Raw genomic sequence first — 16,123 nt, 5'->3', positions numbered from 1 at the left:
CTCACCATCTCATTGGTCTGTGGGTGCCGTGGCCCCCGCCCTGCCCTCACCATCTCATAGGTCTGCGGGTGCCGTGGCCCCCGCCCACCCTCACCATCTCATAGGTCTGCGGGTGCCGTGGCCCCCGCCCACCCTCGCCATCTCATAGGTCTGTGGGTGCCGTGGCCCCCGCCCACCCTCACCATCTCATAGGTCTGCATGGCCAGCTGCACTTTGTCATCGCTGTATTCCTTGCACTTGCTGTAGGCATTCTGGATCTTCTGCAGGCGCTCCACGCGCTGGTCTGGAGATAGCGTCTTCACCGTGGAGATGTACTCTGCAGCCAGGATGTCAATCTCTGCTTTCTTATCTGATGGAGAAATGGGGGAAAAGCTAGCCCTGCACAAGACACCATGATGGGCTCACTAGACCGGCAACAACTAAAGTCAGCCAACACCAAGTTGTGGCAAAGATGTAGGCTGACATGAACTCACGCCGTGCTGGTGGGAGTGCAAGTGGGCAGAACCGTTCTGCACAAACAGTCTGGGATCATGTGGATGTGCAGACTTTACGGCAGCGTGCCCAGAACAGTCCCAGTTCTGAATGTTACACAGCAGGTGGTCACAGTACCCTCTTTGACTCTCAAACATCCTGTGTGAATAATTAATTATGTAGTCACCTTTCCTATGCCCTGGCATACTACTCTTTTTTTTGTTTTCTTTTTTTTTCGGTAGAGCAGTCAAGAAAGAACATACTACTCTTAAACACCCTAAAGAAACCTTATGTAACCTAAAGAAATACACGTGGGAAAACATTCATAAGAGCAGGAAACAGAAAACAACCCAAATGTCCAATCCTCAGTGAAATGGAGAAATCAGATGTGGTCCCTTCAGACAACAGAGTGCTACTCAGCAACAAACAGAGCAAACCACAGCTACACACAGCAACACGGATGATTCCCACAGAAGGTGACACAGAGCAAAAAGAGCAAGAAACAAAAGAAAACATACCGGATGATTCCATTAATACAAAGGGCAGAAACAGACACAGCTCGTAACTCTTTGGTTTAGAGAGGTAAGAAAACTACTGTTGAAGGCCGGGCGCGGTGGCTCACGCATGTAATCCCAGCACTTTGGGAGGCCAAAGCAGGTGGATCATGAGGTCAAGAGATGGAAACCATCCTGGCCAACGTGGTGAAACTCCGCCTCTTCTAAAAATACAAAAATTAGCTGGGCGTGGAGTTACGCGCCTATAGTCCCAGCTACTCAGGAGGTTGAGGCAGGAGAATCACTTAAACCCAGGAGGCAGAGGTTGCAGTGAGTCGAGATTGTGCCACTGCATTCCAGCCTGATGGCAGAGCGAGACTCCATTTCAGAAAAAAAAAAAAAAGAAAACTACTGTTAAAGGTGGAAGGTGACTATCACCAAACTCAAGATGGTCACCCCTTGGATGGATGGGTGTCATGACTAGGAGGGTCACAAAGGTCTTCAGGTGCTAAAGGGCTTGATTTCTCCATCTCAGTAGCAGAAAACAGAGGTTCACCTGGTAATATTTGTTAAGCAATCTATAAATGTTGTACCTCATTTCTGAATATATGTTACATTTCGCAATTAAATAACTCTCTATATTCCCTAGTCAAGATGCTGTACCTAAGCGAAAAAACACAGCTATCTCAGTCTTGCAAAATGTGTGCCTAGACCGGGCGCGGTGCTCATGGCTGTAATCCCAGCACTTTGGGAGGCTGAGGTGGGTAGATCACCTGAGGTCTGGAGTTCGAGACCAGTCTGACCAACATGGAGAAACCCCCTGTCTACTTAAAATACAAAAAATTAGCAGGGTGTGGTGGCGCATGCCTGTAATCCCAGCTACTCAGGAGGCTGAGGCAGAATTGCTTGAACCCAGGAAGTGGAGGTTGTGGTGAGCCGAGATCGTGCCATTGCACTCCAGCGTGGACAGCAAGAGCGAAACTCCATCTCAAAAAAAAAAAAAAAAAAACAATGTGCCCAGCATAATGCATAAAAAATCTCAGGCCAGGCATGGTGCCTCACGCCTGTAATCCCAGCACTTTGGGAGGCCAAGGCGGGCAGATCACCTGAGGTCAGGAGTTCGAGACCAGCCTGACTAACATGAAGAAATCCCGTCTCTACTAAAAATACAAAATTAGTCAGGCATGGTGGCGCACGCCTGTAATCCCAACTGCTTGGGAGGCTGAGGCAGAAGAATCACTTGAACCCGGGAGGCAGAGGTTGTGGTGAGTCGAGATTGCGCCACTGCACTTCAGCCTGGGCAACAAGAGTGAAACTCCATCTCAAAAAAAAAAAATAAAAGACTCCCACACCAAAACACATTACCATGAAATTTAAAACTTCAGAGATACATCTCAAAAGCTTCTGAATAGGAATAACAACAACAAAAAAAGATCACACATATAAAGGACCAAGAATCCAAACAGCACCAGATTTTCTGCAGCAGCGTGGAAGCGAGGAGACAAGGCAGCAATGCCGCCAACTTCCTGAGTGAAAACAATTGTCAACCTGGGATTCTATACCCAACCAAACTATCAACTGAGTATGACGCTAGAACAAACACATTTTCAGACATGTTACGTTACAAGAAAATCTACCTTCCTTTTTTTTCTTTTTTTTTTGAGATGTAGTTTTGCTCTTGTTGTCCAGGCTGGAGTGCAATGGTGTGATCTCGGCTCACCGCAACCTCTGCCTCCCAGGTTCAAGTGATTTTCCTGCCTCGGCCTCCCAATTAGCTGGGATTACAGGCACGCGCCACCACACCCGGCTAATTTTGTATTTTTAGTAGAGACGGGGTTTCTCCATGTTGGTCAGGCTGGTCTCGAATTCCTGACCTCAGGTGATCTGCCCGCCTCAGCCTCCCAAAGTGCTGGGATTACAGGTGTGAGCCACCGTGCCCGGCCAAGAAAATCTACCTTCCTATGGGCCTTTTTTCAGGAACCTACCAGAGGAAAGGCTCTATCAAAACAGGAGAGCAAGTTAAAAAAAAAGAAGACATTTAAGATTCCAGGAAGAGGGTCCCACACTGAAGAGGGGTGAAAGGAGATCCTAGGAAAACCTCAGGGCAACAAGTGTGCAGTAGGCCTAGAAACAATCAGGACTGTGGCCTCCAGGACAGAGGGTTCCATGGAAAGAAAACACACACAGAACTGTCAGGGTAGACAGCCTGACACTCAGACCAAACAGAAAAGCCCAGCCTGGGAGACGAGGGTAGAATGCAGAAAAAAAAGCCAAGAAACAAGGCAACGAGTAACTCTAAGAAATACGCAAAGTTGGCAGGGCGCGGTGGCTCACGCCTGTAATCCCAGCACTTTGGGAGGCTGAGGCAGGTGGATCGTGAGGTCAGGAGATCGAGACCATCCTGGCTAACATGGTGAAACCCCATCTCCACTAAAAATACAAAAAAAAATTAGCCGGGCATGGTGGTGGGCACCTGTAGTCCCAGCTACTCAGAAGGCTGAGGCAGGAGAGTGGCCTGAACTTGGGAGGCGGAGCTTGCAGTGAGCCGAGTGAGCCACTGCACTCCAGCCTGGGGGACACAGCGAGACTCTGTCCCCAAAAAAACCAAACCAAAACAAAAAAAACAACAAAAGAAATAGGCAGACTTATTCAAAAGGGGTCAAATATATAAGCACAGCAGGTGGCATGGCTCAGTGTTAAAGTACCTACACGGTTGTCCAATGGAAGTCCCATCACTGGTCTCACCACAAATTCCAACTAACTACAGCCAGGAGATGGGGGAGCAAGGTGCAGGCAAGTGAGCTGGTGGGGGCCACTGGAGAAGTACAGCTGCATGTGCCATATATGGCTGAACAAAGTTTAAAACTGACAAAAGATAAAATAAGAAACAACAACTAAAACATGTTGTTTAGAAATAGGGAGTTTAAGGGCCGGGCGTGGTGGCTCATGCCTGTAATCCCAGTACTTTGGGAGGCCAAGGCAGGTGGATCATGAGGTCAGGATATCAACACCATCCTGGCTAACATGGTGAACATGGTGAAACCCTGTCTCTACTAAAATTACAAAAAATTAGCCAGGTGAGGTGGCATGTGCCTGTAGTCCCAGCTACTCGGGAGGCTGAGGCAGGCAAATCACTTGAATGTGGGAGGTGGAGGTTGCAGTGAGCCAAGATCGTGCCACTGCACTCCAGCCTGGGCAACAGAGTAAGACTCTCTCAAAAAAAAAAAAAAAAAAAAAAAAAAGAGAAATGTAGTTAGGGCCAGGCATGGTGGCTCACGCTTGTAATCCCAGTACTTTGAGAGGCCAAGGCAGGCAGATCACGAGGTCAGGAGATCAAGACCATCCTGGCTAATACAGTGAAACCCCATCTCCACTAAAAATACAAAAAAAAAGAAAAATTAGTCGGGCATGGTGGCAGGCACTTGTAGTCCCAGCTACTCAGGAGGCTGACGCAGGAGAATGGTGTGAACCCAGGAGGCGGAGCTTGCAGTGAGCTGAGATCACGCCACTGCACTCCGGCCAGGGCGACAAAGAGAGACTCCGTCTCAAAAAAAAAAAAAACAAAAACCGGAGTTAAACACCAAAAGGCCAAAAAATACTACCAAACTTTTAAAACAATGCACACACTACATACTCTGAAAATTGAAAATTTATAAAAGACAAAAAATGGCAATAAATATTTTGATTGGAAAGGGTGATGGTTATAAGAGCATGATATAAAGATGTGTAAGAACCCAAGAAACTAAATGTGGCTTTGAAAGTATCAACACCTACTGCAAGACACTGGGTGATACCCACAGCCCAGGGCTAGGCCAATGCCCCACTAACCTGGGTCCCCTCAAAACCCTCTGCCCCCAGCCTTCAGGAGCTGCTGGCTCCCAGCTGTCAGAACCCAGTTCTGGTTGTACTGAGAGGCCTAAACCCACCTTCTGTCCTCTGGTCCAGCTCTCGCATCAGCTGGAAGTTCCTCTGAAGTTCACAGGGAAGGTTCTCGATACCTGAAACACAAAAACATGGAAGTCAGGTACCTCTCAGTAGCAGGACAAAAATTCACCTTCAAAGGTTGTTTTGTCTTTTTTTCTTTTTTTGAGACAAAATTTTGCTCTTGTTGCCCAGGCTGGAGTGCAGTGGTGCAATCTCGGCTCACTGCAACCTACACCTCCCGGGTTCAAGTGATTCTCACGCCTCAGCCTCCCGAGTAGCTGGGATTACAGGTACATGCCACCATGCCCGGCTAATTTTTGTATTTTTAGTAGAGACGGGGTTTCACCAGGTTGGCCAGGCTTGTCTCAAACTCCTGACCTCAAGTGATCTGCCCACCTCAGCCTCTCAAAGTGCTGGGATTACAGGCGTTGAGCCACCAGGCCTGGCCAAAAGTTTTATACTTAAAGTTTAAAATGACAAGCCCACTCTGTCTTCTGTTTCTGTTAGGGTTTGGGGAGCGCCAGCATTGTGATATCATTTTTTGACTTAGGTACCAAATAGTGCTGATAAGAGGCTAACACACTTCAAAAGCTGTCAGAAGTCAAAGAAGGGAGAGGGAAACTTGGAAACCAACAGCAGAGGCAGAGGAGGCCACCTGGCCCCACCCTCTAGGCTACCCCACCTCAGGGAGCAGCATTCTCCAAGGCTCAAGCCAAAATACCCTGGGTCCTCCTTGATCTTCCCCGACTTTACCCAGAAATCCAGTGCATCGAGCAGTGTAGCCACGCTGTCCACGCGACTTTATGCAAGGATAGAAATGTTTTCTCTCTCGGCCGGGTGCAGTGGCTCACGCCTGTAATCCCAGCACTTTAGGAGGCCGAGCAGGCAAGTCACTTGAGGTCAGGAGTTCAAGACCAGCCTGGCCAACATGGTGAAACCCCGTCTCTACTAAAAATACAAAAATTATCTGGGCATGGTGGTGCACACCTACAGTCCCAGCTACTCGGGAGGCTAGGGCATGAGAACTGTTTGAACCCGGGAGGCGGAGGTTGCAGTGCACTGAGATCACACCCTGCAGCCTGGGCAACAGGGTGAGACTCGATATCAAAAAAAAAAAGAAAAAGAAAAAAGAAAAGAAATGCTCTCTCTCTGAGCTGCCCAAGACAGTGGTGGCCATCCCGAGCTACTGAGCACTGGAAATGGAACTAACGCTATTCAATTTTTAATTTTACTTAAATAGTCCCTGTGGCTATCGCAATCATCCCCAACAGTCTGCCAGGAAGACCCCCGTGCTGTTTTCCAGTCTGCACTGATATCCCCTAGAGCAGGCCAACCTCTGCCCCCTGCACAGCTGACACAGGCTCCTGAGGGGGGCTGCCTCTTCCGGTCTTGGCCACCCTCCTATCTGCTGTTCACAGTTACCAGGCAATCATTTTAAACCTAACATTATCTTATGCATCTGATGCTTCCAGCCCGTGTTTTCCCAGGTCCCCTAGAGGACAGAGGCGCAGCCTCCCAGGCACACACACAGTCAACCCTCGTTGGGAGGCCAGCCCACTGGCTGGGCACCAGGATGGAGAAGGCTTCTCCTCCGGGTTTGACTCTTCTACCCGGGGAACCCCCCACTACTCAGACCCCCACGAGACAGCAGAGCACATGGGCAGAACAGGGCGTCCCTCTAGGGCAAGGGTCTCCAACTCCAGGCCACGGCTCACTCGCCACTGTCTCAGCTCCTGGGCGAGTGCCAGGCCGAAGACCATGAGGATCCCCAGTGCAGCGCCCACATAAGGGCCCTCCAGAGTCACCAAGCACAACCCCAAACACCGCGACCCCAAAGCTGTGCCCATTCCGGGCCGACGTCAGAGGACCCGCGTGGGCTCTGCCCCTCTACGAGCGGGAGACCCTGAGCAGTCTTCTGGGCAGCGCTGGGCCTTCCCTGGTCTGTAGAGTGAGGGAAAGCACCATCGCTCAGCCGCTGGGGGCGCCGACCTGCTGCCACCTGGACACAGCACCGCCCGCCCACCAGGGCCGACTCGGCGCCGCCCTCCCCGTCTCCGAGCTGCCGTCCCCAGGGCCGGGGAGAGACGCCCCGTGGCCAGCACGCCCTCCCCAGCCGCGGTCACACAAGAGGCCGGCGCACAGCCAGGCGGGGGCCCAAACCCCGGAGCCCCCAAGCCCCGGAGCCCCGCAGCGGGTGTCAGCTCGACCTGCAGACCGGACGGGACGGGCGGGGCCGGAGACGAGGCGGGGCCTGGGTGGGGGCGGGACCTAAGCTATGGGCGGGACGAGTCCGCAAGCCCCGCCCCACCCGGCCCCGCCCCGCCGTGACGCACCTGGAATTGGCGCGGCCGAGCCGGCGGGACCCCCCTCGCCCGCCCCCCGCGCCCTCCCCTCTCTTGCGGCCCTGCCCCGCCCCGTCCGCGCGCCCCAAGTCGCACCCGGCAGCGCCCGCCGCCCTCCCGAGCCCACGGGGTCTGCATGCGGTGCCCGGCGCGCGGGGGGCTGCGGCACTGGGAGCTCCGCGTGGGCGGCGGGCGCGGGGCCCGCGGAGCGCGCTTACTGTCGAGATAGTGCTCCAAGTACATGGCGGTCGCCATCTTCGTCCGCGGCCGCGCTCGGGGTCTGCGCGGGCGGGCGGTGCCGCGGGAGGCGGGGGCGGGGCGGTGCCAGCGCGCTCACTATTCATGAGTCGCGCGCGCTGATTGGCCGCGGTCGGGGGCGGGGCCGGACACGCCCCTAGGCTTCCGGCGGGCGGCGGGCTGCGGGGCCCGGGCGGAGGTCGTGGTGGCGGCGTAGTGCAGCGAGCTGGACCCAGGGCCGCAGCAGATCGGAGGCCGAGGAGGAGCAGGGGTTCCCGGCCCCGCCGCCCGCCGCCCGCCGTACAGCCCAAGGCACCCAGGTGGGCGTCTCCCCTCCGAACCTGCCAGCGACCCCAGGGCCACCAGACGCCAACACGTGGCCCCGGAGACCTCGCGCACGTCCTGACGGCGCTGCTCCCGGCCAGGATCCCGGACAGGCCGCCACGAGGCCCCACCTTCCCGAAGGCTCCTTGGGGCCTGTCTGGCTCAGCGCCTTCCCTCCGGACCCCGAGCCTCCGGGGCCTCAGCCCGGCCTGAGCCGAGGGCCGGCACCGCGTGGCCGGAGCGAGCTGTCCCCTCCCTCAGGGCCTGGACCCTGGCGCCCTCCCGGGGCAAGGCCGCCCCTTCCCTCAAAGGAAAGCGGCCGCCCCGCCCAGCACCAGTGAGGGCACCAGCTCCTTTGCTGCCACCTGTCGAGGCAGGCAGCACCCGCACCATCTGGATGCCTTGGCCGAAACGGCACGTGCAAGCAGTATGATATAGTTCATAAGATGGCGTGCAAAGGTGTGCAGTAAGATGCATGCAAAAATACTGGAGAAGGCCGGCACGCTGTGTCACGCCTGTAATCCCATCACTTTGGGAGGCCAACGCCGGCGGATCACTTGAGGCCTGGAGTTTGAGACCAGCCTGGCCAACGTGGCGAAACCCCGAGGCTATTAAAAATACAAAAAAAAAAAAATTAGCCGGGCGTGGTGGTGCACGCCTGTAGTCCCAGCTACCCCGGAGGCTGAGCCCGGGAGGCAGAGGTGGTAGTGAGCGGAGATCACGTCTGCACTCCAGCCTGGCCGACAGAGCAAGACTCTGTCTCCAAAAAAATTTTTTTAAAGAAAAAAAAATACTGGAGAAACATAATTAAAGTATGTTTAGGACTCTGCGCGGTGGCTCGCGCCTGTAATCCCAGCACTTTGGGAGGCCGAGGCGGGCAGATCACTTGAGGGCAGGAATTTGAGACCAGCCTAGCCAACGTGGTGAAACCATGTCTCTACTAAAAGTACAAAAATTACTGGAGCGTGGTGGCGGGCACCTGTAATCCCAGCTGCTCAGAGACTGAGGCAGGAAAATTACTTGAACTTGGGAGGTGGCGGTTGCAGTGAAACGAGATCACGTCACTGCACTGCAGCTTGGGTGACAAGCGCAAGACTCCGTCTCAAAATAATAATACAAAAATTAGCCAAGCATGGTGGCAGGTGCCTGTAATCCCAGCTACTAGGGAGGCTGAAGCGGGAGAATCGCTTGAGCCTGGGAGGCGGAGGTTGCAGTGAGTCGAGATTGCACCACTGCACTCCAGCCTGGGTGGTAGAGCAAGACTCCATCTCAAAAGTAAAATAAAATTGGGCAGGCGCGGTGGCTTACGCCTGTAATCCCAGCACTTTGGGAGGATGAGGCGGGCGGATCACGAGGTGAGGAGACCGAGACCATCCTGGCTAACAGGGTGAAACCCCGTGGATCACGAAGTCAATAATTGGAGACCAGCCTGGCTAACGTGGCAAAACCCCATTTCTACTAAAAATACAAAACTGGCCAGGCACAGTGGCTCACACCTGTAATCCCAGCACTCTGGGAGGCCGAGGCGGGTGGATCACGAGGTCAGGAGATCGAGACCATCTTGGCTAACACAGTGAAACCCCGTCTCTACTAAAAATACAAAAAAATTAGCCAGGCGTGGTGGCGGGCGCCTGTAGTCCCAGCTACTCGGGAGGCTGAGGCAGGAGAATGGTGTGAACCTGGGAGGCGGAGCTTGCAGTGAGCCGAGATTGCACCACTGCACTCCAGCCTGGGCGACAGAGCGAGACTCCGTCTCAGAAAAAAAATACAAAACTTAGCTGGACATAATGGCTGGTGCCTGTAATCCCAGCTACTCAGGAGGCTGAGGAAGGAGAATCACTTGAACCCGGTACGTGGAGGTTGCAGTGAGCTGAGATCGTGCCACTGCACTCCAGCCTGGGTGACAGAGCGAGACTCCATCTTAAAAAATAAAATAAAATAATTAAAAATGTTTAAATATTAGTTTTTGGGGGGATTCTTCTCTGCCTCCTAACTTTGTGTAGCATCATCATGCAGTGTTCACCAGTACCCATGTTTCTCCTCTTCCCACCTCACAGCTGGACACCCCCAAGCTGGGACTCCAACTCATCTCTGGCAGGTCTTTAATGGGTGAAGTGTGTGTCACTTCCCAGTCCTGTCTCTATTCCCTGTGATCTCAAGAGAACATCCGAAAGGCTCCCCAGGCCCCAAGAACTGATGACCACTAGATGGAAAGTGTAGAGGCCCCACAACCCCCTGCCCCACCCCCAGCCACGTCCTTGACTTCAGAGATGCAGCGTTGCTGGTCACACAAATTAGCATAACCTGATCAAAGGAGCAGTACTTTTTTTTTTTGAGACGGAGTGTCGCTCTGTCACCCAGGTTGGAGTGCAGTGGCCGGATCTCGGCTCACTGCAAGCTCCGCCTCCTGGGTTTACACCATTCTCCTGCCTCAGCCTCCCAAGTAGCCGGGACCACAGGCACCCACCACCTCGCCCGGCTAGTTTTTTGTATTTTTAGTAGAGATGGGGTTTCACCGTGTTAGCCAGGATGGTCTTGATCTCCTGACCTCATGATCCACCCGTCTCGGCCTCCCAAAGTGCTGGGATTACAGGCTTGAGCCACCGCGCCCAGCCAGGAGCAGTACTTTCATTATTTAAACTGCATTTTTAAAGACAGTAAGCCAGGTGCTGTGACTCAAATCTGTATGATCACCATGAGAGGCTGAGGTGGGAGGATGGCTTGAGCCCAGGAGGTCTAGGCTGCAATGAGTCATGATCAAACCACTGTACTCTTGCCTGGGTGACAGAGACTCCCATCTAAAAAAACAAGTTATGTCCCCCTTGGTGAACTCTTCCCTAAACCCCAGTCAAATACTGAAAACCAGAAACAATGTTGTTGCCACTATTATGTTCATTATAAAAATGCAGGCCGGGCATGGTGGCTTACACCCGTAATCCCAGCATTTCGAGAGGCTGAGGCAGGCGGATCACCTGAGATCAGGAGTTGGAGACCAGCCTGACCAACATGGTGAAACCCCGTCTCTACTAAAAATACAAAAAAAATTAGCCAAGCTTGGTGGCAGGTGCCTGTAGTCCCAGCTACTTGGGAGGCTGAGGCACAAGAATTGTTTGAACCAGCCCAGAAAGCAGAGGTTGCAGTGAGTCGAGATCGTGCCACTGCACTCCATCCTGGACAACAGAGCCAGAAGGCCAGGTGTGGCGACTCATGCCTGTAATCCCAGCACTTTGGGAGGCCAAGGCAGGCGGATCATGAGGTCAGGAGATGGAGAGCATCCTGGCTAACATGGTGAAACGCCGTCTCTACTAAAAATACAAAAAAATTAGCTGGGCGTGGTGGCGGGCGCCTGTAGTCCCAGCTACTCAGGACGCTGAGGCAGGAGAATGACGGGAGGCGGAGGTTGCAGTGAGCTGAGATCACGCCACTGCACTCCGGCCTGGTTGACAGATAAGACTCCATCTCAAAAAAAAAAAAAAAATGCTTGGTGTGCGGTGGCTCATGCCTGTAATCCCAGCACTTTGGGAGGACGAGGTGGGCAGATCACCTGAGGTCAGGAGTTTGAGGCCAGCCTGAGCAACGTGCAGAAACCCCGTCTCTAATAAAAATACAAAATTAGCCGGGTGTGGTGACACATGCCTGCAATCTCAGCTGCTTGGGAGCCTTAGGAAGGAGAATCGTTTCAACTTGGGAGGTGGAGGTTGCAGTGAGCTGAGGTCAGGCCATTACACTCCAGCCTGGGCAACAAGAGCAAAACTCCTCAAAAAAAAGAAAAACAAAAAACAAAAAAAAAATTGACCGGGTGTGGTGGCTCACGCCTGTAATCCCAGCACTTTGGGAGGCCGAGGTGGGTGGATCACCTGAGGTCGGGATTTCGAGACCAGCCTAATATGGAGAAACCCCATCTCTAATAAAAATACAAAATTAGCTGGTGTGGCGGCAGCTGCCTGTAATAGCTACTTGGGAGGGTGAGGCAGGAGAATCGCTTGAACCCAGGAGGTGGAAGTTGTGGTGAGCCGAGATTGTGCCATTGCATTCCAGCCTGGGCAACAAGAGCAAGACTCCATCTCAAAAACAAAAAAATCAAACCATACAGGAACTTGTAGCTTCCCACCTCCCCAGGGGGCAGGACTGTGATTGCCTTTTTCACCTTTCAGTCCTAATGTTAGCAGTTTGAGTGCATCCTTACTGGCTTCATTTAATTATAGACTATTTTTCCATCAGTTTTAGGTTTATGGAAAAATTGAACAGAAAGTAGAGTTCTCATATACTCCCCCTGCCACACACACACACACACACACACACACAGATTCCTCTATTATAAACATTTTGCATTAATGTGTTACATTTGTTACAACTGATGAAACAATATTGATAATTATTAGCCAAAGTCCATCATTATTTCCATAAGAGTTCATTCTGCCTTGTGCTTTATTTATTTATTTGTTTGTTTAGAGATGGAGTCTGGCTTCTTTGCCCAGGCTGGAGTGCAGTGGTGCAATCTTGGCTTACTACAACCTCCGTCTTCTGGGTTCAAGCGATTCTCCTGCCTCGGCCTCCCAAGTAGCTGGGACTACAGGCAGGCGCCACCACGCCTGGCTAAGTTTTGTGTTTTAAGTAGAGATTAAGGCCGGGCGCGGTGGCTCAAGCCTGTAATCCCAGCACTTTGGGAGGCCGAGACGGGTGGATCACGAGGTCAGGAGATCGAGACCATCCTAGCTAACACGGTGAAACCCCATCTCTACTAAAAAATACAAAAAACTAGCCGGGCGAGGTGGCGGGCGCCTGTAGTCCCAGCTACTCAGGAGGCTGAGGCAGGAGAATGGCGTCAACCCGGGAGGTGGAGCTTGCAGTGAGCTGAGATCCGGCCACTGCACCCCAGCCTGGGCAACAGAGCAAGACTCCGTCTCAAAAAAAAAAAAAAAAAAAAAAAAAAAGTAGAGATGAGGTTTCGCCCTGTTGGCCAGGCTGGTTTCAAACTCCTAACCTTAGGTGATCCACCAGCCTCGGCCTTCCAAAATGCCGGGATTACGGGCATGAGCCACCGCGCCCGGTGCCTGATGCATTCTTACAGGTTTTGACAAACGTATGATGTCAGCTGCCCCCATTACATGTCATACAGCATAGTCTTATGGCCCTAAAAATCCCCTGCGCTTCCCTATTCATCCCTCTCCCCTCCCCTGAAGCCCCTGGCAACCACTGATCATTTTACTGTTTCCATAGTTTGCTTTTCCCAGAATGTCGTGTAATTGGAATCATACAGTGTGAGCCCTTTCAGGATGGCTCCTTTCACTCAGCAACATGCATTTAAGGCCCCAGCATGCCTTTCCGTGGCTTAATAGCTAGTTCATGTTTAATTTGAAAAATATTCCAATGTCTGGATGTTCCACAGTTTACCCATGTACTTATCAAAGAGCATCTTGGTTGTTTCCAATTTTTGGTTATTATATTATTATTATTATATTATTTTGAAACACAGTCTCTCGCTCTGTCACCCAAGCTAGAGTGCAATGGTGCAATCTCAGCTCACTGCAACCTCTGCCTCCCGGGTTAAAGCGATTCTCCTGCCTCTCCCTCCCAAGTAGCTGGGATTACAGGTGCCTGCCACCATGCCCAGCTAATTTTTGTATTTTTAGTAGAGACAGGGTTTTGCCACATTTGCCAGGATGGTCTCTATTCCTTGACCCGTGATCTGCCGGCCTCAGCCTCCCAAAGTGCTGGGATTACAGGCGTGAGCCACCATGCCCAGACTCCGTTATTATTATTATTTTTAGAGTCAGGGTCTCGCTCTGTCACCCAGGCTGAAGTGCAGTGGCACAATCATGGCTCATGCAGCCTCCACCTCCTGGGTTCAAAGGACCTGTTGCCTCAGCCCTGAATATCTGGGACTATAAGCACGCACTGTGACACCTGGCTGATTTTTAAATTTTTCTGTAGAGTTGGGGTATCTATGTTGCCCAGACTGGTCTCCAACTCCTGGGTTCAAGCACTATTCCAGCCTCAGCCTCCCCAAGTGCTAGGATTACAGACATGAACCACCGTGCCCAGCACTTTTGCCCATTTTTTCATTGGGTTGTTCTTTTATTGAGTCACAGTACCATTTTTCTACTACTTACTTTTCGTTTTGTTGTTTGTAGGTTGTTTTTGAGATGGAATATTGCACTGTCACCCCGGCTGGAGTGCAGCGGCGAGATCACAGCTTGGTACAACCTCCACCTCCCAGGTTCAAGCGACTCCTCGGCCTTGGCCTCCCGAGTAGCTAGGATTACAGGCGCCCACCGCCACACCCGGCTAACTTTTTGTATTTTTAGTAGAGACGGGGTTTCACTACGTGGGGCCAGGCTGGTCTTGAACTCCTCACCTCATGACCTGCCCATCTCGGCCTTCCAAAGTGGTGGGATTACAGGCGTGAGCCACCGAGCCCAGCCTGTTTTGTTTTTTGAGACAGGCTCTCACATTGTCACAGGCTGGAGTGCAGTGGTGTGATCACAGTCCACTGCAGCTTGACCTGCTGGGCTCAAGCAATCCTCTTGCCTTGGCCTTCGCGATGCTGGGACTACAGGTGTGAGCTGACTTACGTTTTTAGCTGAATACTCCTTGTGAACATCTGGCCCTGCTTTACTCACCCTGCTTTGTCCCATTGACTAGATTTATTTTATTGTGGTGGCGTATCAGACTTCAACAAACTCCTTACAGATGTCCCCAATCTTTCAGTATCATAAATCATGCTCTAATGAACATGGCTATACATATAACTGTGTGTATCTGCCACCATTATGTATCACCGCCTTACAGACCGCCTTACAGACTCCTGAAAACCTAGTGGTTTAAAAAAACTTTTTTTTTTTTTTTTTTTTTAAGACAGAACCTTGCTCTGTCACACAGGCTGGACTGCAGTGGCACGATCTCGGCTCACTGCAACCTCCACCTCCTGGGTTCAAGCAATTCTGCTGCCTCAGCCTCCTGAGTAGGTGGGACTACAGGCATGTGCTACCACGCCTAGATACTTTTTGTATTTTTAGCAGAGATGGGCTTTCACCGAATTGGCCAGGCTGGTCTTGAACTCCTGACCTTGTGATCCACCCACCTCGGCCTCCCAAAATGCTGAGATTACAGGCGTGAGCCACCATGCCCGGCCCAGAACCATTTTGTTACGTGTGACAGTGTGCCAGGAATTTCAGCAGCTCCACTGGGTAATCCTGCCCAGTGTGACAGAACAGAGATCACCGGGGTGGCTAGAAGGCTGACGTCAGCTGGCACCGTGGGCCAGAACACCCACATGTGGCCTCTCCAGCCCAGCAGTCTCAGCAGCAGGAGGTGTGAGTCCCAGGAGGCTGGGGTGGAAGTCGCCTGGGTGACCTCACTTTGGTAGCCCCAAGACATCACCTGACTACATTCTATTGGTCAAGCAAGTCACTGGGGCCAACCCACATTGAATGGGAGAAACATTATACCCCTACCGAACAATGGGAGGAGGAGCAAGGATATCACATTGTCTCACCAGTCCTTTTTTTTTTTTTGCAATGGAGTCTCATTCTGTTGCCAGGCTGGAGTGCAGTGGCGTGATCTCAGCTCACTGCAATCTCTACCTCCTGGGTTCAAGCGATTCTCCTGCCTCAGCCTCACATAATTTATTGTATTTTTAGTAGAGACGGGGTTTTACCATGTTAGCCAGGATGGTCTTGATCTCTTGACCTCGTGATCCACCCGCCTTGGCCTCTCAAAGTGCTGGGATTACAGGCGTGAGCCATCTCGCCTGGCCTGCAGTACATTTCTAATAATTTTTTCTAAAGAACTGGTAGGGCCGGGCGCCTCTCAAAACAGAAAAAAAGAAAAGAAAGAAAGAAAGGAACAGTACTGCAGGCTCAGAGAGTATTGCTTTTTTTTTTTTTTTTTTTTTTTTTGAGACAGAGTCTGTTTTGCCCAAGCTGGAGTGCAGTGGCGCAATCTCAGCTCACTGCAACCTCTGCCTGCCAGATTCAAGTGATTCTCCTGCCTCAGCCTCCCGAGTAGCTGGCATTACAGGCACCCGCCACCAAGCCTAATTTTTTTTGTATTTTTATTAGATGAGTTTCACTATGTTGGCCAGGCTGGTCTCGAACTCCTGACCTCATGATCCACCCACTTCGACCTCCCAAAGTGCTGGGATTACAGGCATGAGCCACCATGCCTGGCATAGTATTGCACATTTTAAGGGCTGATACTTTTAAATGAATTGCCCAAAGGGAAGGTTACGCCAAGCGGCATGGCCACTGGTTGTGTTTTCCATACTTCGGCCAACCCTAGATTTCATCAGGCTTTTAAAATTTTTAACCTTCGCTAAACTCATGGGTG

The 16,123-nt window shown here is 52.0% G+C and overlaps 1 protein-coding gene and 1 long non-coding RNA gene across 11 annotated transcripts in view; one reads left to right on the top strand and one right to left on the bottom strand.

Moving 5' to 3' along the window:
* Window positions 1-16,123, bottom strand: part of LOC105473754 (inhibitor of growth family member 5) — a 36,621-nt gene that overhangs the window by 15,726 nt on the left and 4,772 nt on the right. For 7 of the 10 annotated variants that reach the window (XM_071073782.1, XM_071073784.1, XM_071073786.1 and 4 more), the window contains 2 exons: window positions 4,892-4,963; window positions 183-349 (listed from right to left, as the gene is read on the bottom strand). In XM_071073782.1, coding sequence (XP_070929883.1) covers window positions 183-349; window positions 4,892-4,963 — 239 coding nt within the window. Of the gene's footprint in view, window positions 1-182; window positions 350-4,891; window positions 4,964-7,096; window positions 7,116-7,449; window positions 7,543-16,123 lie in introns of those variants that run through there. The other 3 variants (XM_071073792.1, XM_071073787.1, XM_071073790.1) reach the window with 3 other exon arrangements.
* LOC139357277 (uncharacterized) lies at window positions 7,643-14,647 on the top strand. The gene is made up of 2 exons (XR_011610231.1): window positions 7,643-7,788; window positions 13,927-14,647. It is a non-coding gene; the product is annotated as an uncharacterized lncRNA (long non-coding RNA).

This window comes from Macaca nemestrina, chromosome 11 (assembly GCF_043159975.1).
Source record: "Macaca nemestrina isolate mMacNem1 chromosome 11, mMacNem.hap1, whole genome shotgun sequence".
NCBI lineage: Eukaryota > Metazoa > Chordata > Mammalia > Primates > Cercopithecidae > Macaca > Macaca nemestrina.
Note: the sequence above shows the minus strand (reverse complement) of the source record. Positions and strands in the feature narration are given on the sequence as shown.